Genomic DNA, 27,955 nt, shown 5'->3' with positions numbered 1-27,955 from the left:
AAACCAATATTGTAAAGGTATAAATTGGTAAAAAAAAAACTTAACCAGCTTTGAATACATCTGATCTGCATGTGCTGAACTTGCTTAAAATGTGTTGAAACAACCAGAACAACCAAGAAACATGCTAAAACGACCTAGAAATATGCTGAAATGCTCAAAATAGGGTGCCTAGAAATGGAGGAATTTTTTTTTTTTGAAAATCAATTAAGGCATCAACCTGGAAAAGATAAAGGATCAAGGGTAAAAAAGTTCAATCGGGGTCGAACCGATGTCATTGTAGCCAAAATTTTGCCCTGGTTTTATCCCTTATTATTTTCAAAATACATTTTTCACTCTCTTCTTTTCAACTACACATTTTTCAATAAAATAATATTACACGAAAATTCATAACTTTTCCTTATTTTTTAACCACGCATTTTTAATTAATCTACTATTCAAAAATGCATTCTTTACCAAATAATGGGGCTCAAACACAGGCTAAATAAACAAATGCAACCACAAACTAAAAATATTATAGTAACAAAAGATTTTTTAGTTTTAGTATTACTAATTCAAAGTAAACATAAATCCATGTGTTATTAGTTAGATTTATTATCTTATTTATTTCAAAACTTCAAAAACTAACAATCAATATGTCTAAATTTGTTCAAATTGGAATTATTTGTACCATAGACTTTGTTGGGGGCCATGATTTGCTAATGGAAAGAATTAAATAAATTGTAATCATTTAAATTAGCAATTGGATACATTTTTTTTTTTTTTTTTCTAAATCCCACACCACATGTAGGAGTATCTTTTAAAAGGAGTAGCACTTGGGAGAAAATTGAAATATTGGGCGTATAAATGCAATACATGAACATATTAAAACAATTGAAATTTTTGTAAAAAAGAACTTGATTGATCGGTAAAATCATAACAGTTTTCTGGTTCACGGTTAAATTGGTCGTTCCAATGGTTCATTGATCGTTTTCTCTATTTCTGGTTAATATATTATGACTGGATCAGATTAGAGGCCAGTTCTTGGTTTCCCCATTGTACTGGTCTGTCCAATCCGATTTTCATAACGTTGGGAAAAACAACTTTGTTTGCTATAGTAATGAAATTTCAACCAAAAACAGCTGGTAAGAAGACAAAAGTTCTAGCAATTTAGGCCGGAAAACAAATTAGGCTGAGCCCTGCTCTTATACCATGTGGAAACTTTTGAACTTTATTTCATCTCATTGTACATAACATTAAAAAGGAGTTGGGATATACACACACAAAGTTAATAAGATTTCCTCCAACAATTAAGCTACATATTCTCGCGTGCAATTAATTATAAATAATTCTATCCTACATTTATGCATACAATTAAATATACTTAACCCTACAATTAAACCTATTCAACATGACTATATGACAACTATTGTACACATGTTTTCCAGAATATGCTTTGGTTCTACGCACATGTTGATTCGAGCAGGACTTGAAATCTTTCTCCTTCCAAAATCAATTATGTCACATTTTTGAATTCGAGAAAAGCCTCTTCTAATATCTCTCAAATTGTAGACATTGAGGTGACTGAGTGAGATAAAGAAACAAAAGGCACATGCCCCTCGTTCGCCCTCTACTAATATAATATAAGGTAAGGCAAAAGTGAGGATGAAATTTGAAATATTAGATATTCTTTATCAAGATAATCATGGAGTTGGACGAAAAATTTCATTTGTGATTATGTATGGAAATCTCAAAATTTGATTCAATCTTGAATCTAGAAGTCCACCTTGTACAATTCCCAAGAGAAATGAATTATTGTCGAATTAGGTGTATTAGGGGCAGCTTATGGGAATTTTGTGGGTTTGTCTAGTGATCTGTTTACATAATTATCTGATTATAGTTTGGTATTATGGATGTAACAATCTTGAATTGAAAGGTCCACCTTGTACAATTCCCAAGAGAAATGAATTATTGTCCAACTTCGTGTATTAGGAGCAACTTATGGGATTTTTTGGGTTTGTCTAGTGATCAGTTTACATAATTATATGATTATAGTTTGGTATTATTGATCCATAGAGCATTACAAGTGCATTATAGTTCATTCCCTTGTCAAGGGGTTGCTAAAGTACTAAAGATGCATGCCTTAAGTGACCATTCCAGGAAAATCAAAATACTATCACAAGAAACACTTAGCTCTGCCTTCAGAAAATTAGTAAACATGCAAGACTATAGTTGGTACCAAATTAATGGAGAGTTTTAATCATACAGCTTTGTGTATATACTTACACAAAGTACATAAGCTTCAACTCTTTCGAATTTCTGTGTTTGATGTTGTGACCTCATCTATATTTTTGAATTGTGTGTGATATCAAATGTTAGACCTGCAATTTACTTAAATCTCATCTAATGTTGTTGTTGCAGGCTCAGCAGTTGGGTTCAAGTTAGACAGCCTTCTCAAACTGACCGACACGCGTGCTAAAAACAACAAAATGACACTCATGCATTATCTTTGCAAGGTACAAATTAGCACTTCTTTTTGTGGCTCCTTTCTACATTAAATGTTGCTTTGGTCCATCAGACTAACAGTCTAATCGTATTCCCATGTGAAAATAATCATGGCTTTCTTATCTGTTGTATAAAGGCATTGTGAATGAGTGAAGAGATTCTTTCAACCAACAAATGCTTTTCCTATTACTATCTAGACTGAGTTGTGTTTTATCTTATTATGTTTGATTTAAGTAAGCAATAAAGATGATATGCGCTGGCAACACATACTTCCAATTTATAAAAATTTTCTTGTTCCTTTTCTGATTATACGTGGGTTTGACACCAGAAAATATCGTAAATGCTGCTTTTCTTGCCCTCCTTTATGAGGAAAATGACGAATTAATTCAATCAAGGGACTCGCCAGGCTTTCCACTGAATAATTATCCTCACTCAATTTTATGTTTCCATGAATATTTGTCTCAGCTTTTGTTAGAGCTACATCAAGTAGTTATTCGTGCATGATTTAAGTCCATCTCAACAAGAAATAGCGAACTCTTCTGTTTAATTATTACCAGGTGCTTGCTGATAAACTGCCAGAGCTTCTTGATTTCTGGAAAGACCTTTCTGACTTGGAACCTGCATCAAAGGTACCTAATGGAATTTCCCATGATTATCTCAGATTATTTTTTCCAGAGTCTGAAGCAATAGTCAATTTAGTGATATAACTGGGTTATGTTGACTGGACCATGAAAATTCCGTCCAGATCCAATTGAGATTTTTGGCGGAAGAAATGCAAGCAGTTAGCAAAGGACTGGAAAAAATTGTGCAGGAATTGTCCATGTCTGAAAATGATGGTAGTGTGTCAGAAAATTTTCGTAAGGTAATTATGAAACAAATGAGATGAAAGTTTCAAAGATGTATGTGTCTGTATTTTAATTGATTTTCGATTAATATTTTATAGTTTCAACAGCAGTTGATTTTATTTTTTTATTTTTTAAATGAGCAAGAGAATTTATTGATTGTAGAGTAGTATGCTATTCGGAATCATTATGATTGTAGCTAGAAAACTAAATAAGTTGTTGGGGGCTCTGAAACTTTTGAGTTTCATATTCCTGTTGTGTCCATGTTTTTCAAATGAACAGCTGCATTTCTAGTGATTCCATATACTGAGTGAACTCTCTGTCTCAGGCCTTGAAGGAATTTCTTTGTTTTGCTGAAGGTGAAGTAAGGTCCTTGGCTTCACTTTATTCTGCAGTGGTATGTATCACCCATTAGCAAAACATTCATATTTGTAATTTTTTGACATTTAAGCACATTAACATTTCCTTGTCTGGTGTGTATCAAATCGACCTTATACAGGGTAGAAATGTGGATGCCTTGATTCTTTACTTTGGAGAAGACCCATCACGCTGCCAATTTGAACAAGGTACTTTTATCACTTGCAAAATAAGGAATTGGATGTTCGTAAGGCAGTTTCGAGGAATTTAATTTATCTAGCTTGAGAAGAATCTGACCTCTTTTTTCTCAGTTTATTCATTTTAGTGCAATATGTGGTTCTTAGTTCAATAAAAACCAAAACATTGCTTGTATCATGCTTATGCAATCCATTCTAGCATCACGCAGACAATCCATTCTAGCATCATGCAGGGGTACTTTTTTTATCCTAATCTGCAAATGTAAGACCTTTAATGTTACTTCTTATTTCTCTTTTGCTGCAGTGATTTCAACTCTGTTCAACTTTGTGAGAATGTTCAAGAAAGCCCATGAAGAAAATTGCAAGCAGCTGGAGTTAGAGAAAAAGAAAGCAGAGAAGGAAGCTGTAACTGAGAAGCTGAAGATAAATGCTTCAGAAAAGGAAATTGGACACTCGATACATTCTCAAGTCAAAAGTATCAAGTAACCAAATCTTCGATATGACAACAGTAGCCTATTTGGCATCAACTGAAGATAAAATTATTGTCACCAGCTTTCTCATACCCTTACTAGATATTATTGGGTATTAGAAAAATGTTCTTGTTGATGGTGAAAGTGGTAAAGGATACATATCTTGCTATGTTGGAAGTTTGGAGCAGGAGAAATGGGCGATGGAATATCTGGACAATGTTGGATACCTATCTAGAAAGGTACATCTTTGAAATTTGTCATTCTATTATAGTTTTTGTTTTAAATCAGAACTTATCTATGACAAGGAAGTTAGTTAATTCCAGTGTAATTGGTGTCAATTTTTCGGTAGAATCTGGGGACGCCAAGTTTGTTCGTGTCATTATCTTGTATATATTTTGTTAGCGAAAGAATGAAAATGTAAGATATTTTGACAGAAGGATGTGGTATTCCTTTTCCTTTAAAGATTCAGTACATTTTTTTTATCAACTTGGATTTGTTTCCAGCCATCACCTTGTACAATATACTTTTCAAGTTGTAGCTATATTGCTAAGTTATTACCATGCCAATCTAGTCTCTTGCTATCCCTCTAGCCATAGTTTCTTATTTAAAGGCTTCAACCAGCAAAATACTGGATTATTCATCCCTATCGTTATATGATTATGGCAGACTGTGCTGAGTGTTGGCATTAAAATTTTCCTCAAACATAGTTTTGCTTTTCGAGACAGTTAAGGATGAAAGGGTAATTATTTATTGAAATTTCATTGTCAAACAGGAAGATTTGTTTTTCAAGATATCAACACGTATGAGCAAATGCAGAAATAATCAGGCAGCATAAACTACATCAAGTTTCAGCAATATACATATATGTTTCCCAAAAATAGTGTTTTTTAAAGGCTATTTGTTGTTCATCCAATTTTTCGTACTTTTTTTTTTCGTAATTTAGGCATTCAACGTTGGAACTCATATTACTATTTTGTAAAGATTTTGCTACATGTACATCAACCTTTTCGCTTTATCATTTTCAAGTTTAAAATGAAGTCAACTTTTTCGTCTAATCTTTTTCCTCCACATCATTTTATGTAGTTACTTATATACCATTTTTATATACAAATAACATAATTCATTTCGTTACTGCAACCAATGGAAGGTGGTTTGTGCTAGTTTAGAGTTAAACGGCAAAAAAATTGCTACAGAAAATAATTTTGAGTAAGATTTTTCTTGAGAATGGTAGATGATAAAATGATATTTCCAGTGTTATGTTATGAGAAAAGAAAAAAAAAATTGATGTCACTGTGAAAGGTTTAGTTGGTCCAAGCTGAATTTTGATATTCATATAAGAAGAAAAAAATAAAGAGGGGCTTCTTGAATACGTAATATACGTGAGTATACAATTACAAAAGGGGAGAAATCACAAATAATCAAGTAAATAAAAATAATTCATGAAACACTATATAAAAATCTATATATACAGATTCTAGGCAATGTAGAAAATTAAATCCAATTTACTATTGCCAATTATAAAGTTATATATATACATTATAGAAAAATCATTAAATCAAAATCACTTTTTTTTATTCTTTATTCTTTTTTTCTTTTTTTTTTCAACTGAGGCGCACACTGGCCCATTGTCAAGAACACGCCATCCATCAATTATAATTCTTTAACTTTTGCTCAATTGAAAATCCATTGGAAGTCTGCGACTTTACTCGCAATGAAAGCGTTAGCAACCCCTCCCACTGAATGAGGCACGAAAATGTAAGATTGAATTTGGGTTCAAATCTGAATGTCTTTCAGCTGTTGAACAGCTTTTTGTAATGAATTTTGTGATAGCTCATAGCCATAATTTTCGACCATATCTTCTCATTCCTATAGAAAGTATATTGTTCGGATATGTTCCCATATGGTATATTTTGTAGTGATAAAATTATATTTTATAATAGATAAATTCTGTTATATAATTTATTTTATTTTATTTATTTAATATTTAATACTCGAATTAAAATACTTTTGATCACTTACGGTAACATAAGTTGGGTGCTTGCATTTTGAAGCATAGTGTGACACAACATACATTTTGATCATAAATAATTTGTTCATGATTGAAGTATAAGGGTTGTTGCCTTATACTGAAAGGTTATAATGTTGACCGATTCACTTTTTAAGTTTGTGAGTTGTCCTTATGGCGAAAATAATTAAATATGACATTTGTAAAATTAGAGTGTATTGAACGAATCATGTGTCGAGTTTAATTCTATAACATGATGGTATAGAGAATTAAATTTCACTCAATAGTCGAGTATGTCATCTAAATTCTTCAACAAGGTTGTATATGTCCTTTTTTATGAGTTCAATGGTTTTTTAATTCACCAAGGGTGAGATCAATTTAATTGGTCTAATGTTTCGACAAGTTTGGTGTTTGAGAATGAGTTGAACGAAGAACATGATGTGTGTTGAAAATAGTTGACCTAAAAATGGTAGGGTGACTACTTAAAATATTTTATATTGAACGATTATAAATATGAACTCTACGTTTAATGATGATTAAACTTTGTCATCTATGATTGGTTCACAAGATAATTGAAGAAAATAGTACTTAAGTTAGAGATAATAATTAGAGAGGGCAAATGGTAATTTGTATCCCTACATGATTAAATGGATCTCAAATGAGGATAAAATATAGATACAATATGTCAGATAAAAGTATTACAAATATATATATATATATATATATATATATATATATATATTAGTTTCTATGTTCTTATAAATTTCGAATGTGCAATATTTTGCCTTCAATGGAAAAGATAAAGACTAGTAAGTAGGTTGGATGATTCATGATCAACAAATTATGATTTAATTATTGCAGCTTGTATAATATATATCCAATCAGATCCTTGTGGTAGCACTATAAAATATAGACTTAATTGCAATTACTACAAAAGTTTTGGACTTGATTGTTATTTTTATAAAAGTTGTTAGACTTAATTTTATTTGTCATTTAAGTTCTAGGACTATACTTGTAGTTAACTAAGTTACAGACTAACCGTACTTGAATTTTAATTGGAACTCCCATTTAAATTTCAATTGGGAAACCTATTTGGATTTCTTAAACTCTTTTATATTGACAAATAGAAATTAGATGGAACCAAAATCTAAAATATTAGTTTTTTCATAGCATCCGAATTTAGAAAGAGAAAAAGAGGAAAAAATGTTTTCTTCTTTTCTTCATTTGTCAATTCCGAAATTAGTTCATTAATTTAATTAAAAGAGGGTGTTCACACACTATTGTAATTTTGTTCGAAGAATATTATAAAAGATTTAAAGGCTTAATGCACCAAGTTCTTGAAAGTTAAAGCTAAGAGCTCGTGATCCAAAAACTGAAATCCAGGATTCAAATAATATAAAAACATGATTAGGGAATGTGGTAAATTCTTAATCCTTATTTTTTTTATTATAACGCACATGTGGACATCTAGTAACGATCTTGAATTCTTTAATTAAAAATAAAATTGTTTTCCTAGTTATTATTTATTCCTCATTCCAAAAAGGACCGTGCTACACGTACATAATGGTTTACCTAACCGTTTACACCCTACTCACATCATCAAAGTAGGGACCACGGCTCAACATTATTAAATACATGCGGGGCCCGCGTTTTTGTGAGAGGGGGTAAACGCTTCGGTAAACCCCCCTCGGTACAAAGAGAATAATCCTTCCAAAAACTGGTGTTAGAGAAATCTAAATCGTTCAAGTATTTGTTATTTCTGAATTTTGATTGCATGTTCTAGTCAATTGATGTCTATAAATATTTTATTTTATACTGATGGAATGATTGAAATTATTTTTAATTGTGACTCAATTATTGAGTTACGTTCTTCATTATAATTCGTTATTTGGAGTTTGTAACAAAATATGTGGATTACAACTATATCATTTTGATTTAATCAACTTTTCAGTTTCAAGATCCAATGTAAGTTTTTCCAATTTTTTAATTCTTTTAATTTTAGGAATTCTTTTAAATTGATTGAAGATGGAAAGACCAATCGATGAAGAATTCAAGAGTCGGGAAAAATAATCTCGTTTCGTGCATCTCATAAAGTGTCTATGCACCTGCAAGCAGAATCCACAAGTGGCGCTTAGCTTTTTCATATTTTATGCAAAGAGCTTTCTGTGCACACTCAGACAAGGTCTACGTGGGTTGCACATACCTGTATCAGGATCTGATTTGGCTCACAAAAGGAGGACTTGGAACATCTAAGGTTGGACATGAACCAGATCTTGATAGGTAGGTTTGGAATTTTATTTATAGTGGAGTCTGATTGCCGTTCGCTTAAAAGTTTCATACGAAAGACCTGGATAAAACTAGTTATGTTCTAGCATATAGATCTTGAGAGATCGAAAGAACAAGTCGATAACTCTATTCTAAGCTTCATATATTGACAAGATTTACTTGTTAAACTTATCTTGCAAAATTCCAATAAGGAAAAATTGCCTTCCAGATATGAAATCCAGCTTTCTAAGGAGCAATTTCCTAAAACTCTTGAAGAGATGAAACACAGAAGTAAGATACCTTATGCTTAGGCATTTGGTAGTCTCATGTATGCTATGTTGTACACTAAATTTGACATTAATTATAATGTTGATTGGTGAGTCGATATCAATTTAACCATGGGCTGAAACATTGTAAGGCTGTAAAGCATATCCTTAAGTAGCTCCGGAGAAGGAGTCATATGCTGTTTGACCCACATTTTTTCAAAAAAAAAATATTCTTAAACAATGATTTGACATCATTTCATCTACACATTCGCCAATAAAATAATATTATATGCAAATTCAAAATTTTTTCTTATTTTTTAATCACACATTTTCCATCAATACACTATTCAAAAATACATTCTTATAAAAATAATGTAGCTCAAACAGGGGCTAAATAAGTTGTATGAAAAGAAAATCCTAAAGGAGATTAAGGTGGTCATGACTCTACACAGTCTTTGAAACTATATCATGATAACGGTGAGAAAGTAAAAAATGCTAAATAACAAGAAATCATCGAAGGATAAACACATTGGATGAAAATATCATCTCTTAAGAGAGATTGTCAGTAGACAAAATGTGGTTCAATTTGATTGCTATTTGAACTAACCTAACAACTATGATTACTAAGAGCTTATCAAGTAAAGTTTTCGAACGAATTTGCAAGATTTGATATTGCAAGACATAGCACATATACTCTACAGCAAGTTAGAGATTTGTAATATTGTATACCTATATAGTATATCTGTGATAAAAATAATATTGTGCAATAAATAATTTAAATACTTATTCATTTAATGTATTTATTTAATATTGAGCGTGCAAATTAAAATACATATGATCAATAATATAAGTTGGACGCTTTCATTGAGAAGCACAGTATGACACAATTTATAATTTGATCATAAGTAATTTTATTTATGATCAATATATAAAGATTTTCACATTGTATTGGAATATTGTAATATTGACTAATTTTGGGTTTGAAATTTGTCATTATCACATAAATAGTTAAAGATGACACTAGTACACATAATATATATTGAAATGAACCCTGTATCGAGTTTCTATATCATAACCATGCGAAAAACTAAATTTCACTTGATCGTCAGACATTTTATCTAAATCCCTTGACAATGTAGGGTATATCTTTTCATATGTTTAATTGTTCTTTGATTTATCAATGAGAGTGATCAATTTTATTGATCAAATATGTTGGTGAGTTAGAGAGTTTAAGGATGAGCGGGTGGATATCATGAATTCATGTTGGGAACTATATCTCAGAAATATGGGCAGAGTGACTACTTATGTGTTTTCTATTGAATGAAAATAAATCACACAATGTTTAGTGATGGTTAAACTTTGACATTAATATAATGGTACTTAAGTAATGAGAATAATTAGAGTGATAAAATGATCATTTGTATCCATACCTAACTATCGGATCTCATATGAGGACAGAATTCATTTATGAAAAGACAGAGGAAAATATTATAGATATATGTTAGTTTCTGTAATATTATATATTTCAAGAATGCAGTTTTTTGTTTTTAGTGAAAAAACAAAGACGAATAATTAAAAATGAAACGTATTTTTAATTCACATATTTCATAGATTCATGACTTTTTATCCACTTTTTAACCACAATCAGTCTCCGATAATATTTCTCATTCAAAACGATTTATTTGCCTATCATAGTTTTAAAAATATTAAATGCAAAGTGCGACAACCATAATCCATTTATTTAAAATTATGCTAACTTAATATTTTGATGTAAACCATTATCGAAGATGAGATATGCTAATAAATGAAAGATTGTCCATAAGAATTCGATAAAAAGTTAGGAATATAGTTGCTACAATGAGCAAAGGTCGAGGACCCTAAATACAATTTAAATTTGGTGCAATAAGAAGAAAAAAATTGTTGTGTGAATATAATTAACTAAAACTATGTATCACCCATTTGCTCTTAAAATGTTAAACATGTACAATCTTGAATTGTTAGTTTAGATTCCAATCGTAAGGATTCTGCTGTTACGCGTATGAATGAGGATGGTAGTATCAACATATTTAAAATTTAGAGGTCCTTTTTGCAATTATAACAAATATAGGTACATTTGTTGCAATTTTTCCTTATTTCAAAAATGTAATTTTGTTCATTGGTCTATCTCTAGGGTTGGCAACGGGACAGGCTCAGGCGGGCTCCCCCGCCCCTTGCGCCCGTTACTCGTTTAAGGTAGGGTGGTTGCCCCTTTTACGTACTCTGTTTATTTTTATTTTTATTTTTTTTAGTTTTTAATAATTTATTTTATTCTCTATATTCATTCAAGTGAGACAATAATATAATTATTTAATTTATTTATTTTTTAAAGTTAAATTATTCGAATATATTTGGTACACTAAGGTTTTTATTGTTTATTATATTTCTTAAATAATCTTAATTGCCATATTTTATTAGAATTTATGGAATTTCGTAAAGTTTTTTAATTCAAAAGTATTTAATTATTTAATAAACTAAACGAAAAAAAATTAAACTTGACAAGGGCAAGGGTTAAGAATTCTCAAAATCCATTTCAAAATTAAGAGGGTGTTTGATAAGCATTTTTATGTAAAAAATACATTTTAGAATAGTAAATTGATGTGAAATTTGTGGTTGAGAAATAAAGAAATGTTTTTTATTTACGTGTAATATTATTTTAATAAAGAATGTGTGGTTGAAAAAAGAGAGAAAAATACATTTTAAAAAAATGGCTTCCAAACAGGACCTAAAATATCAATAAAATACTTCAAAATAAAACAATTAAAATTTTGACTATTTCAAATTCACGTGTTGACACAAATAAATTGTACGAATTTAGCTGAAACTGTGAATCATAATAATTAAGGACTGTGTGTTTCGCTCTGTTGAAGAAACGCAACACGTTGGACAATTAACGCCTTGGTTACATAAATAACCAATAAAACACGCATTCTTTAACAGACCAAAAATCTTATATCAATTTTTGCCGACGGTTAGAAGTTAGTACTCTCTCTAGTGAAATAATAGCACAATAATTAATAAATAATACTTGAATATAATTCATGTAATTAATGAACATAATAGTTACACTTTGTTAGGAGATTGGAAGTTCACAAGCTTTTCCAAACCTTTGGCTAGGTTTGGGGAAAGCTATGGTTTGAATCGATTTCGACTTCAACTCGAAACCAAAATCCAATTAGTCGATTTTGGTGAATTTCAACTCAAAATAACCTACTGTAACTTTTAAATCAAACCAAGCTGATTTGGTTCTTTTTAGTTAGTTGATTTGGACTTTTAGTCCAAATTGATTTTTTTTTTTTTTAAATTGTTGAAAATTTTGGGTCTATTTAAATTACAAGAACTAAAATAACTAAATAACTTTAAATTACAAAAACTATTGACTAACAAATAAAATAAAATTAATAGATATGGATTAATAGTAAACTTAAAAATTTTATTGTTTTTTGTGCATTATGTAACCTGACTATCTGAGAAGAGAAAAAATGCTAAATATAACATAATGAGCTTGTAAAAGAAAATTCTCAATGTTATTATTTACCGGCAAAATTATAAATTGGATGGAATCAAAATATAGTTATGAAATTAAGACTTGTCTTTTAATTTAATTTTTTTTATTTAAAAAAAAGGTAAGCATTTAAATGATTTGAATAAGTTTGGTTAATCACCAGTTTGAGACTTCAAACTATGACTGAACCGATGCACCATATTTTGAGTAAAAGAAATCCAAATCAAACCAATTACCTGTATTAAAGCGACCTGAACCAGCTTGAGTTGGTTCAATTTGATTGGTTTAGTTGATTTTCCGATTTTTTTCCTCTTCTTTTTTAGTGTCTAGTCCTACCTTTGGCCACATTAATTCGCACTCAAGAGAATGATATCTCGAAAAAGCATCATCTGCTCCTTTTGGGAAATAGAAGTTTGATGATAAGACTATACACGGAAAAGAGCTGCAATTAGAACATATTTAAGAGGTTTTTTTTATTTAATTTTTAATATATCATTTTGGTCATAATAAAGATTACTAAAATACAAATAGTAAATTATTTTATTCACTCTAATAAATTCCCTTTTTCTTATTTCCTTTTTTTTTTTACTTTTTAATAATCACATTATTTTTCCTCCCTTTTCAAAATTTGTGTGTTAATACCTAAAATATATAATATGAATAATTAAATAGAGAAACATTAAAAATTGTAATTTTATTAAATGCAATCAAGTTAAAATAAAAAATAAAGAATGGAATTGACTCTCAAAATGTAGGTACCCAAAAACCACTCTATTTTAAAAAGTTTATTAGAGTGTGTATGGGGAGCCTTATTTCAAAACTATTTAAAATAAAAGCATTTCACTTTCAAAGAAAGAGCATCTCCAATGAATTTTGTGTCTTCAATGAATTTTTTATTTCTCATATTCTCCTTATTCTAAAGAGTCAATCTTACTAATTTAAAGAGTTTAATTATGAGCTATATAAAATAGCCAAACTTAATAATTTTAATGTTTTCACATGAAATTACACAACTTTTCCAGCACTTCTTTGAATGGGGTGAAAAAAGTTTAATCATAATTATTTATGAAATTAACAAATAAAGAGGTCTATTCACTATTTATATAACATAAAATCAACATGATTTTATATTTTGATATGCTCTTTAAAATAAATCGCGTTATTTGAGATAAGCAAAATCAAGCGTCAAAACAACACTTTTCAATGTTGTAAAGCGCCCAATATGTTTACCTTCAAATGCTGATGAAGATGATAGCTTCATAATCCACATTAACGGCAAAAGGGTGATGGATGCTTCTCTCTTTCCCTCTTATTCACGTTGTTATCAGCAAAAGTTTCTATCCAACTACGACCCGATTATAACTTAATAAGTAAACTGCGCACTGACATCACAATAATATAAAAGCAAGAAAAAAATAAATTTCGCACTAAACATCGTTCGTGGTGTTCAAATTGGGGCCACCTGCTGAAACTTACCATATAAATTAAATAGTGAGGACTCGAGATCCTAAACTCAGTTTGTTGCGTTTTGCACAAATGCTTCATTTAATTGACTTATTGTTCCGTGCCCTCAACGTCGGTCTGGGATTAGGGCTAATATCACGTTCTAATCTAAGCCCCGGCGAAAAATTAAATTCATATTTTAATCTAAGTAAAAATTAGTAATTAATTTAAATATCATATTTCTAAGATTCACAATTTTTCAAACGCACGGTTCATTTTATCAACTTTCATAAAAATTTAATGAAAATATGATTTTTAATCCCCTACCAAACAAAACAGGAGTAAGGTATCATATTCATCCACCAGGTTTTTTAATGAAATTGTTCTTACTTTTCATACAAAAGAAAGACACTAAAGTATAAAGTTATTAACCACCGGAAGCATATTTGCCTACACCTAAAAAGGTCACTTACAAGTAAATAGTTAAAATAAAAATTATTTAGTTATTTTGCCGGTAATATAAAAATTACTTGATAAGTAACTTTTAATTTGAAAGTACAAAAAAAAAAAAAAGGGTATTACAATATGTAGAGTATTCTTTCAAGTTTCAAAAAAGATTATATATGATTAAAGTAATTATAGTTTCTTAAGCTTATTAGCTATATATACATATATATACATATATATATATATATATATATATATATATAGAGTATAGAAAATCGCGGCTCGAGCAATCCGATTCAAGGGAATCTTCAATCGAGGCTTAGATTCCATTATCTTATGTTTAGTTATAGAGGCTCGTCTTTCATTGATAGGAATGCAAGATCTAAAAAAGAATTAAGAAAGAAAAATTTTAGATTTATGCATTTAGGACTTATAGTTATAGGTATTAAGGGATTAATGAGAAAAAATTTAGGATGTAAAGTTTTAATTACTATATATGATGAAAGAATTAATAATAGAGATAAAAGTCAAATAGCTAGTATGGAAGTAGACATGAATAGCAATAATGAAATAATTTATTGTAATCCAAATTTTTTAATAACTATAAAAGATTTTTCAGAAGAAATTAAGATAGGAATAAGTAAAGAAGAAATAGAAGAAACAAGATCAGAAAAATCTGATTACAAAGAACTTATGGATGATGAAAATGTTTATAAATCTTTTGACGAGACACCTTTTGATAGAACCATAAAACATGAGACATTAACTTATGAATATTGTTATCCTCCAAGAGGAGATTATAATAATTATAATAACCCACCAAAAAATACTAAATATGTTTCTAGAGGAAGTGAAAGACCATTAGAAAATAAAATAGAATTTCAAGTAGTCAATAAAGCACAAATCTTAAATATTACTGCACATGATCCACAGACATGGACAGATGTAATAGATGTATGGAAAAAATACTATAATAGGACATTTTATTAGAAATTTCCAAGAAATTGAACCTTTAGATATGTATAGGTATTTAGAAACATTTTTAGGAGAAAGTACTAAAGCAATATGAGAAGCATTTAAAACAGAAAGAAAAGAAGAATTTGAACAATTAGTAAGCCTAGGAAGTAACCCTTATAATTTTGTTAATAAAATTCATATATTAATTACTGGAGCAAATACAAATTCAGGACATATGAGTATACAAAGGAAAGCAATGAGAGACTTAGAACAACTTAGTTTATATAAATGGACTAAAGGTAGACATGTAAAGAGATTTTTAAATGAATATTATTATTTAGTTCAATTTTAGGAAATACATTTAATCAAGAAATAGGAAATAAGTTATTTCATAAATTATCAGGACCATTAGGATTAGAAATAACAGACTCATGGAATAATTTAAATTCAGTAAAAGAACATCCAGAAAAACTATGGAGTATAGGACATAGAATTCAACATGTAATAAGATGTTTAGAGGGAAAATGTGTAGAACTACAAGTCCAAAAACAACTTAAAAAGACAGATTATAAATTTTGTAAAGATATTTTTACACCACAAACATATGGAGCCTCTAGTTCAAAGAATTATAAGAAAAGATATAAAATAGATAAAAGACCAGTTAGGAAAAAATATTTTATTAGAAAACCTTACTTAGATGAAAAAAGACATGTTAAAAAATTTAAATCAAATAGAATTTATAGAAATAAACTTAATTGTTATGTTTGTAATAGTAATGAGCATTTAGCTAAGACTTGTCCAAAAAGAATAAATAATAATGATAAAAAGAGTACATTAATAAAATACGCTAATGAAGATCTAATACAGGTAGATGAGTATGTATCAGATAAAGAATCTATATACAGTATAATATCTATTGAAGATAGAAATATAGAAATAGGACAAGAAGAATCTGATTATGAGATTTTAGATGAATTTTTAGATTTAAAAATTAATAATGAATCAGAATCAGAAGAAGATATAGAACTAGTAGAAATAAAGGATTGCATACATAATTGGCAGAAAAATACAGGAACAGATAATATAGAATGTTATTTATGTTTTTAGTATCCAATTAGAAAATTAAGAGCAAAATGTTTAGAAAATAATAATTTAATAATTAAAAAAGAAATTAAAACAGAATTTACTCAAGAACAAATAGAAATTTTAGAAATAAGAATTCTTAGGAAAAGAATTGAAAATTTAGAAAAAATGCAAAAATTATTTATAAGAAGAATAGAAATCTTAGAAAATAATAAAGGAAAAAGTATTATAAAAGAAAATCAAGACTCAATACAAACAGAATATATAGAAGTAGTTTGTAATTCGGAAAAGTTAAAAGATATTAAAATAAAATGTCAAATAAGAATAGACAATTATATTATAAAATGCTTAGCACTTATAGATTCAGGATTTAGTAATTGTGTAATTAATAAAAGATTAATACCAGATAAATATATTGTAAAATCAAAAGAACTAGTTAATGCACAACAAATGAATGGAGAATCATATACTTATACAGAAAAATTAAAACCAAAAAGTAAAATTAGTTTTGAAACTAATTGTGGATTAAGTACAGAATATACATTACCTATAGAATCTACATGGGTAAGACCATTAAAATTAAAAAAACATAGATTTTATTATTGGATTAAGTTTTTTATTAAAAGACAATGATAATATAACAATTACTAAAGATTTTGTACGTTTACAAAAACATACATTATTCACACCTACACAAACTAATCACTTTATATCAGAGTGCATAGAGAAGCGTGGTGGTGGTAGTGGTAGTAGTAGTAGTCAAGAAAAAGAATGTCCTTGTAAAATAGAAAAAGAATGTCAGTTAATAGAAAATAATATAGAAGAAGAATATGAAATAGATCTAGAGACAATAGAAATAATAGATTATGAATCTTAGACAATGAAAAAATATATAATAAATTAGTTACAGAACAAAAAATAGAAAGTTTAATACCAAAACTAGAAACAATGGAAATAACAGGAGAAAATGTATTAAAATATTGGGAAAAAGATAGAATAATGTGTGAATTAAAAATAAAAAATTCAGAGTATATAATAAAGACAACAAATATAGAAGCTACAAATAATGACATTGAAGACTTTAAAATGCATATAGAAGAACTTATAAAATTAGGAGTAATAAGAAAATCAGATAGTCCTCATAGATCAGCCGCTTTTATAATAAGAAAACATTCAGAAATTATTAGAGGAAAGAGTAGAATGGTAATAAATTATAAAAGATTAAATGACAATACAATAAATGATGCATATAATATACCAGACAAAACAATTTTAATAAATAAGATTCAAGATTGTAAGATTTTTAGTAAGCTTGATTTAAAGTCGGGAGTTTGGCAGATTAAGATGCATCCGGATAGTATAAAATGGACAGCATTTACATGTCCAGAATGCCATTTTCAATGGTTAGTTATGCTATTTGGAATTAAGAATGCACCAAATATTTTTCAATGAAAAATGAAAAATATTTTTGATAAGCATAATAAATTTGTAGTAGTATACATAGATGATATCGTTGTATTTAGTAGAAATAGAAGAGAACATAGAGGTCATTTACATATAGTTTTTCAGAATTCATTAAACATAGATTAATTATTAGTAACAAGAAAATGATTTTATTTAAAGAATATATAGATTTCTTAGAAGTAAATATAGAAGAAGGAAAAATTAAATTACAACCATATATCGCTCAAAAAGCTTTAGAATTTTCAGATAAATTAGAAGATTTAAAACAAATTCAGAAGTTTTTAGGATTAGTTAATTATACTAAATCATTTATAAAAGATTTAGGAAAAATTGCATGACCTTTATATGCAAAAACTTCACTAACAGGATAAATATTTTTAACCAAGAAGATGTAAAATTAGTACAAGAAATAAAAAATAATAAAAAATTTACCAGAATTAACAATGCCATTAGATACATATTATTTAATTATTGAGACAGATGGAAGTTTATTAGGATGGGGTACAGTTTTACTTTGTAAACCTAATAAATATTTTGATAAAAGTTTAGAAAGAATTTGTAGATATAATAGTGGAAATTATAGAGAAAAAGGAAACATGAGTAGTATAGATGCAGAATTACTTGCTGTAAATTATGCTTTAGATAACTTTGAATTTTTCAGTATTTCTAAAAAAGAAATAATTATTAGAACAAATTGTATTGCAATAGTTTCCTTTTAAAATAAACTTAAGTTAGACTCCAAGAAAAGTAGTAGGAGAAGATGGTTTAATTTTATAGATAGAATTATTAATACATAAATTAATATATAATTTGAACATATAAAAGGTAGTGATAATAAAGCAGGAGATATTCTTAATAGAATGATAGAAAATAAAGATTTTTTTTTTTGAAATTAATTCATTATAATATTGGCAGATGTTCAGACCACCTCCAAGACCAGGAATTCCGCCAGGGAATTCTTATGCATCAAATACATTGATAAAGACTTCATCTACTTAGAACAGACCATTGTACCAAGAACGAATGAGATTTTGTAATCAAGAATTGATAAGTTTTCCTAATAGTAATATTTCTTTTAAAGTTTACAACATATCTCTTTAAATAAAGAAGAAAAATGTTTATTAGACAATTTATGGATATTTTATAATAAGAATCAAAAAGACTAAAAGTATTTTCTTGCATGTTTGAATGCACTTTCAGAACATTTTAATCAGAACAAGAATAAGTTTAAGTTTTATGTAGTAGTCAAGGGCAAAAAACCCTGGTGTTTTTCATACATGGTTAGAAGTTGTAGATTGCATAAAATATTTTAAAGACCCTCTTTACAAAGTTTTTCATAATTTTCAAGAAACTTTAGATTCAGCCAGACAGATTATTCGGATTAACTTCTTTGTTTCTCCTTCACTCAGAAATTACTCAGAACCCCCTCTTGATTTCTCACCAAACAAAGACAAACATATTTTCTGTAGTTATTGTGAATGCATGCAGAAAAATTTTAATATAATTAATGAATCTAACCAGACTCTCATGACACAAAGATCTTCACTACAAAGAAAGATCACAGAACTTGAAAAAGAGATAATTGAGCTAAAACTCAATTTATCTAGAGGTACTATTGAGCCCAAGAAGTCAATAGCTAGTCCAGTTCAAACGGTAACTGGTAAATACTTATCAAACCCGTTAAAGACTGTGGACTTGCCAAAAGCCCAACAGACTCAGAGGACTATTGATTCTTCTACTAGAATAGAAAATTAGACATAGCAGACTAATAAATCCGCTACAAATAAAGATAAAGAAAATTGGGATTTATTGGGCCAGCCCAGTTGTAAATTTGATTATTATGTCAAATATAGTCCACCAGAATATTATTTTGATAATTCAAGTTCATCTTCGACCCAAGAAGTTCATTCTAACCAATACAAAGGTAAAACAATTGTTCAAGACAGTCAAGATCCAACATTATTTCAATATGCCCAAAATCCAAATGAAGATGTTGTATCTTTAGAAAAGATTTTCTTTCAAATTGAAGAATTCCAAAAACAATTTAAAAAAGACGAAGAAACTTCATCTAGAAGAAAGAAAAAGATTCAAATTAAGAAGAAGAAAAATGATGAAGAATTAAAAGAACAAATTCGAAAAGCAGTTAAACAAGTTTTTGAGACAATCTTTGAAAAGAAAAATGAAGAAGAAAAAGAGATTCCAGAAAATTTACAAAGAGAAAATAATAAAGAAGACGAATCTTAACCAAATAATGGAGAAGAAGATCCAGAAAATGTAGGGTTCAATAATTCAGACAGTGGAATGTCATTTTCACCTGCAGCAGAACAAAATATCATAAATGCTATGAAATGATAAGATGAGATTGCCGACGCAAGAAGACAAAGAACTTTCAAAAAGCAGATGCTTCAATAAGACATAAAGAGAAAACAGTAAAGATTCCTCGACATAGTGGAAGACTTTTATAAAAGAAAGAATCCCACTAATGTTTAAAGAGACTTTTTTGATTGGCTAGAAACTTTTCGACGAAGTGAGTGCCTTTCCCATTAAGGGTAGATTAGACTTTTTGCTCCCAAAAATTTCTCTATTTAAGGAGTACGTTTCATTTGGTTAAGGCAGAAGTTTACAATCTGTGTAATCACTGCTATCCAAAAAACCCTTTGAAACCTCATTACAGAAAAAATTCTCAATCCAAAATCATTGTATAACTGAAGTTCCTGTGAATATTTTAAGATACTTTTGTTTTCTTAAGTTTTATTTTAAGAACTTTAGGGACTTCCCATAAGGGAAATCTTTAGTTGTAAATCTTTTAAGATGAATTTATAAATCTTTGTTTAATGTTTTAATGTTTTATGCATCTATAGTTAGTTTAATGTTTTATGCATATTAGTCATGTAAATATTTGATAAATCATTTCATTCTATGCATATAATAAAATCATAACTTAATTTCTATAAGTCATACTGTTTTTAGGTTAATTCTGAGTGATCCAGATAAGAGAAAACTTTTGGTCGGAGTAAGTCTTTTGATGTTTTCTAAAGATGCTGGGGAAAAGGAATAAATTAATTTAAGAATTTTATAAAGGAGTGCCACGGATAACCTTATCAAAAGAAATCAGGTTCAAGTTTATGTGTCATAGATGGTGAAAATTTAAATGAAAAAAAGGGATTTATACGTGATTCTAAGAAAAGATTTATAGAAAACTAAGGAGAGTACTGAATAGGATTAAAGTTATTAAAAGTTGGAAGAAAATTGTGTCGGTGGAACCTCTGTTGAAATTCAGATGCAACGTTATTTGTGAAGTTGTCCTGGCATGAAAAGGCGTGGGAGGTAGGACCTTCCATACCTTCCACAAACTTTCTTGGTTTTCACAATCACACCCCATATTTTTACTATGATAGCCGTTTGTAAGGAAAAATTAGAATTTTAATATATATTTATTTTTTTAATCGAAATTGGCTTTCTTAATACTAAATATTTTGAAAACGATCTAGCTAAAGTTAATTTCTTGTATATTTCGTTTATATAATCAGATAAACAAAATCTCCTGACCAGACGAGGATTAAACGACATATGTTGGATCAATTTGTTTGATTGGTTGAAATTGAATTCTAATTGATTTGTCATAAGTGATTATATCATTTAATAACTCAATGGTAGACAAGCATGCATGCTTAAATGATTAGTCATTCGTATCAATTACAATTATATTTGCATGTCATCTAAAAATTGGAGAAATTGCATCTTATTTTGATTGGTCAAAATAAAAGATTAAATGTGGTGTAATTTTAGATAATGATGGATGATTTGTTTGTTCCTTTAAGTGATTCAAGGAGTGCTCGAAGTAATTGATCATCGGTTAAATTGCATAAAGAGTAATCTAGCTTTAATGAAACTGCACTGTATCTTGTATTCAACTTCTACCAAAATTATAAGGGCACGTTTGGTTTGTGTTTCAATTTTGAGTTTAAATTCATTTTTAATTTTACATTTTGAGAGTATGTTTACCGAAAATGTATTTGATTTGTCCATTCCTAAGAGTTGTTTCTCAAAATAAAAAAAAAATTGAAAAACATGCTTGGTTTAAAGTTTTGATAAATTATCTTATGATATTTTATTTCATCAATTTAATTATTCTAATAAAATAGAATATGTTTATGCTAGTACATTATTGAGAAATATGTACATTTTAAAGTTGATAAAACTTACATTTTTTTTTGTTACAAAGTAAAATACAAAAAAATAATAAATTAACTTGACACAACATAAAAAATAATAATAAAGACTAGTAAAATGGACTGAGAATTTTTATCTATTTTTATTTAAATATTTTTTAGAGTATTTATTATAATAATCAATAAGAGTTTTTATTTTTTAGATTTTTTCTTAATTTTGAATTAAGTTTTTATTTTTTCTTAGAACTATAGAATTTGATTTTTTATAATTTTTATATTTATAGAATTTTTTTATTTAAATGATAATTTTCATATTTTGAGTGGTTTTTATGTTTTCATTGAAAACGCTAAAAACATAAAAAAAAAAAAATGTTTTGAGTTTTATGTTACAAGTTTAACTTTGTTTTCGAAATGCATGTTAAAAAACATCACAGAAAATAAGTTTTTGGAATTTTACAAAACTGAAATTATAGTGTTCACTATTCATTTTTATTTCCAAATTGAATTTTGTTTTTGAGCATTTCTAGTGGTAATTTTCCCTTCTTGTGGAGTTTGCCGCGTAAAATAACTATATTGTTACTCTCCTTTATTTACTGCTTTACGTATTGCACGTGCATAATAGATTCTGTTGTGACTAACTATTTCTTGATTGTTGGAACAATGCTCGAACTATAGAATTTCGATTGTCAAAACAATGATCGAATTCTGAATCTCAAACTTTTAGAACGTTTGTCAAACTATGAAACTGAGACTGTCTAAACATTAATCTAATTAAGGATACTGAAATCGATTGTGATTATTTAATTGCATGTTCTATATCCGATAGCATTCAAAATTTGACATAAAAAAGCATACACACAACCTATTCAATTCCCTTCTAGGTGAGTTATCCTAGGTCTATATTTAACGTCGTTGATTTTCATTATCTAAAAACTTGGATGACATAATGGTCAAATTGTACCAGATCAATTCGAGTTAGTCTATTGACAAAAATAATTTCAAAATACAAAGACATTCTAATGACTCAACAAGCAACAATCCCTTTCATCAAAACAAACATATTAAACAACGCAAATTAGTGCAAGAATATTTGAACAACAAATCTAAGAAAGTCGAGTGCATTGCCACTTGCCCTAATTGTTTGATAAGTTAATTTCAATTATTGTTCATTTCACTCATAAACCTTTTTTAATGCTAATCTCACTTATCCACAGACCTAAAAAATAGAAACTATATTAAATTCTATATACTATTGTCGCCATATAAAAAAATAAAAAATAAAAAAAAAATCTTTTAATAAGTGACATACGATAATTACAATTTTTTTAAAGTAAACCTCCAATCAATGATGACAAGCAGTGCTTTACCATAAAGATGGAAATTTAATATTATTATTGCATATACTTCAGAAGAGTTTATGTCAGTTTAATACTAAGCTTATTCCTCCCTATTACCAAGACTCTTTTGAACGTGCATTCAAATTGAATGGATCTAATTAGGTTAGAAACTGTTTATCTAAAGCTTAGCTCATAGTTCATCATATAATTAAATATCAATAAGACCATTGACCCAATTAAATTCAAGAAATTAGTCCTAATTTAATTTAAAAAAGAAAAAAATTAAAGCAGAATCTGTGTTTTATTATTATTATTATTATTATTATTATTATTATTATTATTATTATTATTATTATTATTTTGCATGCAGCATGTAAGGCTAATGACTTTTGGCTGCCTCGGTTATAGTAAAAACGCAGATCCTTTGACATAAAAGTGAAGGAATATATACCAAAAAGATCACCTAATAATTCATCCCAACCTTTGACATTATCCCTCTTTTCAACTCCGGTTCAAGGATCGGTTATATGAATTACTTTTCGTCAATACTATATTACATCTTAAAATATTTTTTTTTTTAAAAATAAAGCAAATTTTGTAGCAAATATATTTTCTTACAAATGTGTTCTCAAAACAAAAAAATTTATGAGTTAATTATCCCAATAATCAATGAATTTATGTCTATATTTTTTATTGTTGACTAAAGTTTAAAATAACGTGTTTTAACTTCTAAACTTATTCAAAAGCTGGATGTTACTCTCTGACATAACATTCATTTCAAACCTCTAAGAGAATTTGGGACTTGGCCAACGGAATGCACATGCTTACGCCTCGTCAAGCTGTTATCAAATTGCCACGTTACTCACTGTCATAACATTCATTTCAAAATTTTAAGAGAATTGGTGACGTGACTAATGTAATATATATGTGGCATCCCGTCATGTCAAATAACAATATGATCTATCTTAAACCAATATGTTGAATCAATCCAAAACGAAGAAAAGAAGAAGAATAAAGAGACAAAACAACAATCTATTGAGCAACAAGAAATAGGGTTTACAATGAAAATAAATATAGTTTTTATACTACTATAAGGAAACCTAAAAATAATAGGAAATCTAAGATAAGGAAATTAAATATTATGCCAAATAAAATAAATATAAACACGTATATTATCATCCCTCCTCAAACTCGCGATGCTAAAGCAAGAAGCAGCGAGAGTTTTTCACGCAAAAAGTGAAAACGATGAACCGGATGAGACTTAGTGAATAAGTCAGCAAGCTGCAACGAGAAAGAAACAAAAGGTAGGGAAATGGTGGCAGTCTGCAGATGATGACGAACCAGATGACAATCAATCTCAATATGCTTTGTGCGTTCATGGAACACAAAGTTATGAGAGATTTGAATAGCACTGGTATTATCATGATACATGGGAGTTGGGGAAGAATGAGAAATACCCATATTTGCAAGTAACCATCGCAACCACACAATCTTAGTGGTAGTGGAAGCCATAATTCGATACTCTGCTTCTGTAGAGGAACAAGAAACAGCAGTTTGCTTCTTACTTTTCCAAAAGATAAGAGAATCACAAAAAAATATACAAAAACCAGTAGTGGACTTGCGATCAATGGGGTCGCTGGCCCAATCAACATCAGAGTAGGCACGGAGCACTATGAGGTCAATGGAAACAAAAGACTCAGAAAGTATGTACCAAGAATATAGCGTAAAATACGAACAACTGCTGCCCAATGAACTGTAGTAAGAGTTGAACAAACTGACTAACAATGTGAATAGCATTAGCAATATCGGGACGTGTGATGGTAAGATAAACTAGACATCCAACAATAGTGCGATATAAAGTGAGATTAGTCAAGGTACACCGTCAGAGGATGAATATCGAGCGTTGGATTCAGGGGGAGTATCAACAGTTTTAGTATCAGTAAGACAAGCGTGCTCAATAATACCCATAATATACTTGGACTGAGAGATAAGATAACCTCTAGAAGAAGAAGCAATTTCGATCCCCAAAAAATACGACAATGTACCCAAGTCCTTCATTTCAAAACGACCAGCCAATTCTGATTTCAAACCTACAATTCCATCAACATCAACATCATCACCAGTAATAGTTATATTGTCAACATATAGCCATAATAGAATGCGACCAGCTAAAGTGCATCTATAGAATAAAGCTGAGTCATGATGACTGGATATAAAACCAAGAAGCTAATAACAGTGAAAAATTTCTCAAACTAGGCACGAGGTGGTTGTTTGAGGCCATAAAGTGCTTTCTTGAATTTGCAAACAAATTTAGGAGAGTGAGAAAGACCGGGAGGAGAAACCATGTAAACCTCTTCTTGAAGATTTCTGTTCAAAAGGGCATTTTTTACGTTCAATTGAAAGAGACTCCACTGACGAACAGATGCGACTGCAATAAGTGTACAAATAGTGATCATCTTGGTAATAGGAGCAAAAGTCTCTTCATAATCCAAACCTTACTATTGATTAAAACCTTTCGCAACCAATCTAGCCTTGTAGCGTTCAACTAAACCGTCAGATTTTGGTTTTAATCTTATAAATCCAAACTACAACCGATAACATGCTTACGTGAAGGCAATTCAACCAAGTCCCAAGTATCTGTCTTATGCAGAGTAGAAAGTTCATCAGCCATAGCTTGTTGCCAAAGAAAATCCAAAATAGCTTCTTTATAGAAAGATGGTTCAATAACTTATGAATGGATGTTAGAAAGCAGCATAAGGACTCAGAATAACAAGAATAATAAAAAATCAGGTAACTGAGTGGACGTACGAATACGTTGAGGATAACGAGGAAGAGATGAAGCGGGAGCTTGATCAACAATCTCAGGCAGTACTTGCGAAGCTATAGAAGAAGGAGTGGTAGCATGATCTGGAGCATGTGTATGTATAGGACATGAAAAATCAATAGTACATAGGGTATGGGAAGGTGGACTATTTATATCATCAGAGAACGGATCAATATGAATGAGGTCAGTTTTATATATGCTATGTTGTACACTAAATCTTGAAGAGATGGAACACACAAGTAAGATACTTTATGCTCAGGCATTAGGTAGTCTTATATATGCTATGTTGTACACTAAATCTGACATTTATTTTAATGTTGATACGGTGAGTTGATATCAATCTAACCATGGGCCGAAACACTGTAAGGCTATAAAGTATATCTTTAGGTACCTCCGGAGAAGGAGTCATATGCTAGTTTACTCATCACCATATGTTGTTTCGATAGGCTATAATTCATTTAGACTTCCATGTTAATACAAACTCTTAGTAGTCTACATCAAGATCGTTGTTTACACTTGGTGGTGGTTCAGAGAAGTATCAAGCAACCATCTATTAATGATTCCACCATGATAATCAAGTATTTGGCACCTTGATAAAGATACTAAAGCCTTGTTTGACCCACATTTTTTTCAAAAAATATTTTTTTTAAACAATGATTTAACATCATTTTAACTACACTTTCTTCAATAAAATAATATTACACGCAAATTCAAAATTTTTCCTTATTTTTTAACCAAACATTTCCCATCAATACACTATTCAAAAAAATACATCCTTATGAAAATAATATGGCTCAAACAAGGACTAACTAAGTTGTATGAAAAGAAAATCATTGTATGGGAAGAAAATCCTAAAGGAGATTAAGGCGGTCATGCCTCTACACAGTCTTTGAGAATATATCATGATAACAGCGAGATAGTAACAAATGCTAAACAACCAAGAAATCATTGAAGGATAACACTCATTGAATGAAAATATCATCTCTTAAGAGAAATTATTAGTAGAGAAAATGTGGTTCATGCTATTTGAAATAACCTTACAACCACGATTACTAAGAGATTATCAAGCAAAGTTTTCGAATGGATTTGTGAGATTTGATAGTGTACGACTCTAGAGCAAGTGGTAGATTTGTAAGATTGTAAACCTATATAGTATATCTGTGACAAAAATATTATTGTACAATAAATAAATTGTAATTTTATTCATTTAATGTATTTATTTTATATTGAGCATGCGAATTAAAATACATATGATCACTTGTAATAATATAAGTTGGGTGCTTTCGTTGAGAAGCACGGTAGGACACACTTTATAATTTGATTATAAGTAATTCTATTTATGATCGATATATAAAGATTTTCACAATGTATTGCAATGTTGTAATATTGACTAATTTTGGATTTGAGATTTGTCATTATCACATAAATAGTTAAAGATGATATTAGTACACTTAGTGTACAAATGAACCCTATATCAAGTTTCTATATCATAACCTTGTGAAAATTAAATTTCAATTGGTCGTTACACATTTTATCTAAATCCCTTGACAATGTTGTGTATATCCTTTTCATGAGTTAAATGGTTCTCTGCTTTATCAATGAGAGGGATCAATTTTATTGATTAAATATGCTAGCGAGTTAGAGAGTGTGAGGATGAGTGGATGGATGTCACGAATTCGTGTTGGGAACTCTCATCCTGAAATATGAATAGAGTGACCATTTATGTGTTTTATATTGAACGAATATAAATCACACAATGTTTAGTGACGGCTAAACTTTGACATTTGTAATTGGTTCACAGGAC

General features: G+C 29.1%; 1 protein-coding gene across 3 annotated transcripts in view; it reads left to right on the top strand.

The window, feature by feature from the left end:
* LOC111403769 (formin-like protein 13) overlaps positions 1–5,284 on the top strand; it is a 30,957-nt gene extending 25,673 nt beyond the window's left edge. Inside the window, exons 12-18 of one of the 3 annotated variants that reach the window (XR_002704530.1) lie at positions 2,398–2,492; positions 3,039–3,110; positions 3,227–3,343; positions 3,652–3,720; positions 3,823–3,889; positions 4,182–4,586; positions 5,120–5,284. Coding sequence is in view for 1 of the 3 variants with exons in the window: in XM_023032389.1 (XP_022888157.1) it covers positions 2,398–2,492; positions 3,039–3,110; positions 3,227–3,343; positions 3,652–3,720; positions 3,823–3,889; positions 4,182–4,363 (602 nt within the window). In the remaining 2 variants the exon portion in view is untranslated. Of the gene's footprint in view, positions 1–2,397; positions 2,493–3,038; positions 3,111–3,226; positions 3,344–3,651; positions 3,721–3,822; positions 3,890–4,181; positions 4,854–5,119 lie in introns of those variants that run through there. The other 2 variants (XM_023032389.1, XR_002704531.1) reach the window with 2 other exon arrangements.
* The last annotated feature ends 22,671 nt before the right edge of the window (positions 5,285–27,955 follow it).

This window comes from Olea europaea, chromosome 11 (assembly GCF_002742605.1).
Source record: "Olea europaea var. sylvestris chromosome 11, O_europaea_v1, whole genome shotgun sequence".
Lineage (NCBI taxonomy): Eukaryota > Viridiplantae > Streptophyta > Magnoliopsida > Lamiales > Oleaceae > Olea > Olea europaea.
Note: the sequence above shows the minus strand (reverse complement) of the source record. Positions and strands in the feature narration are given on the sequence as shown.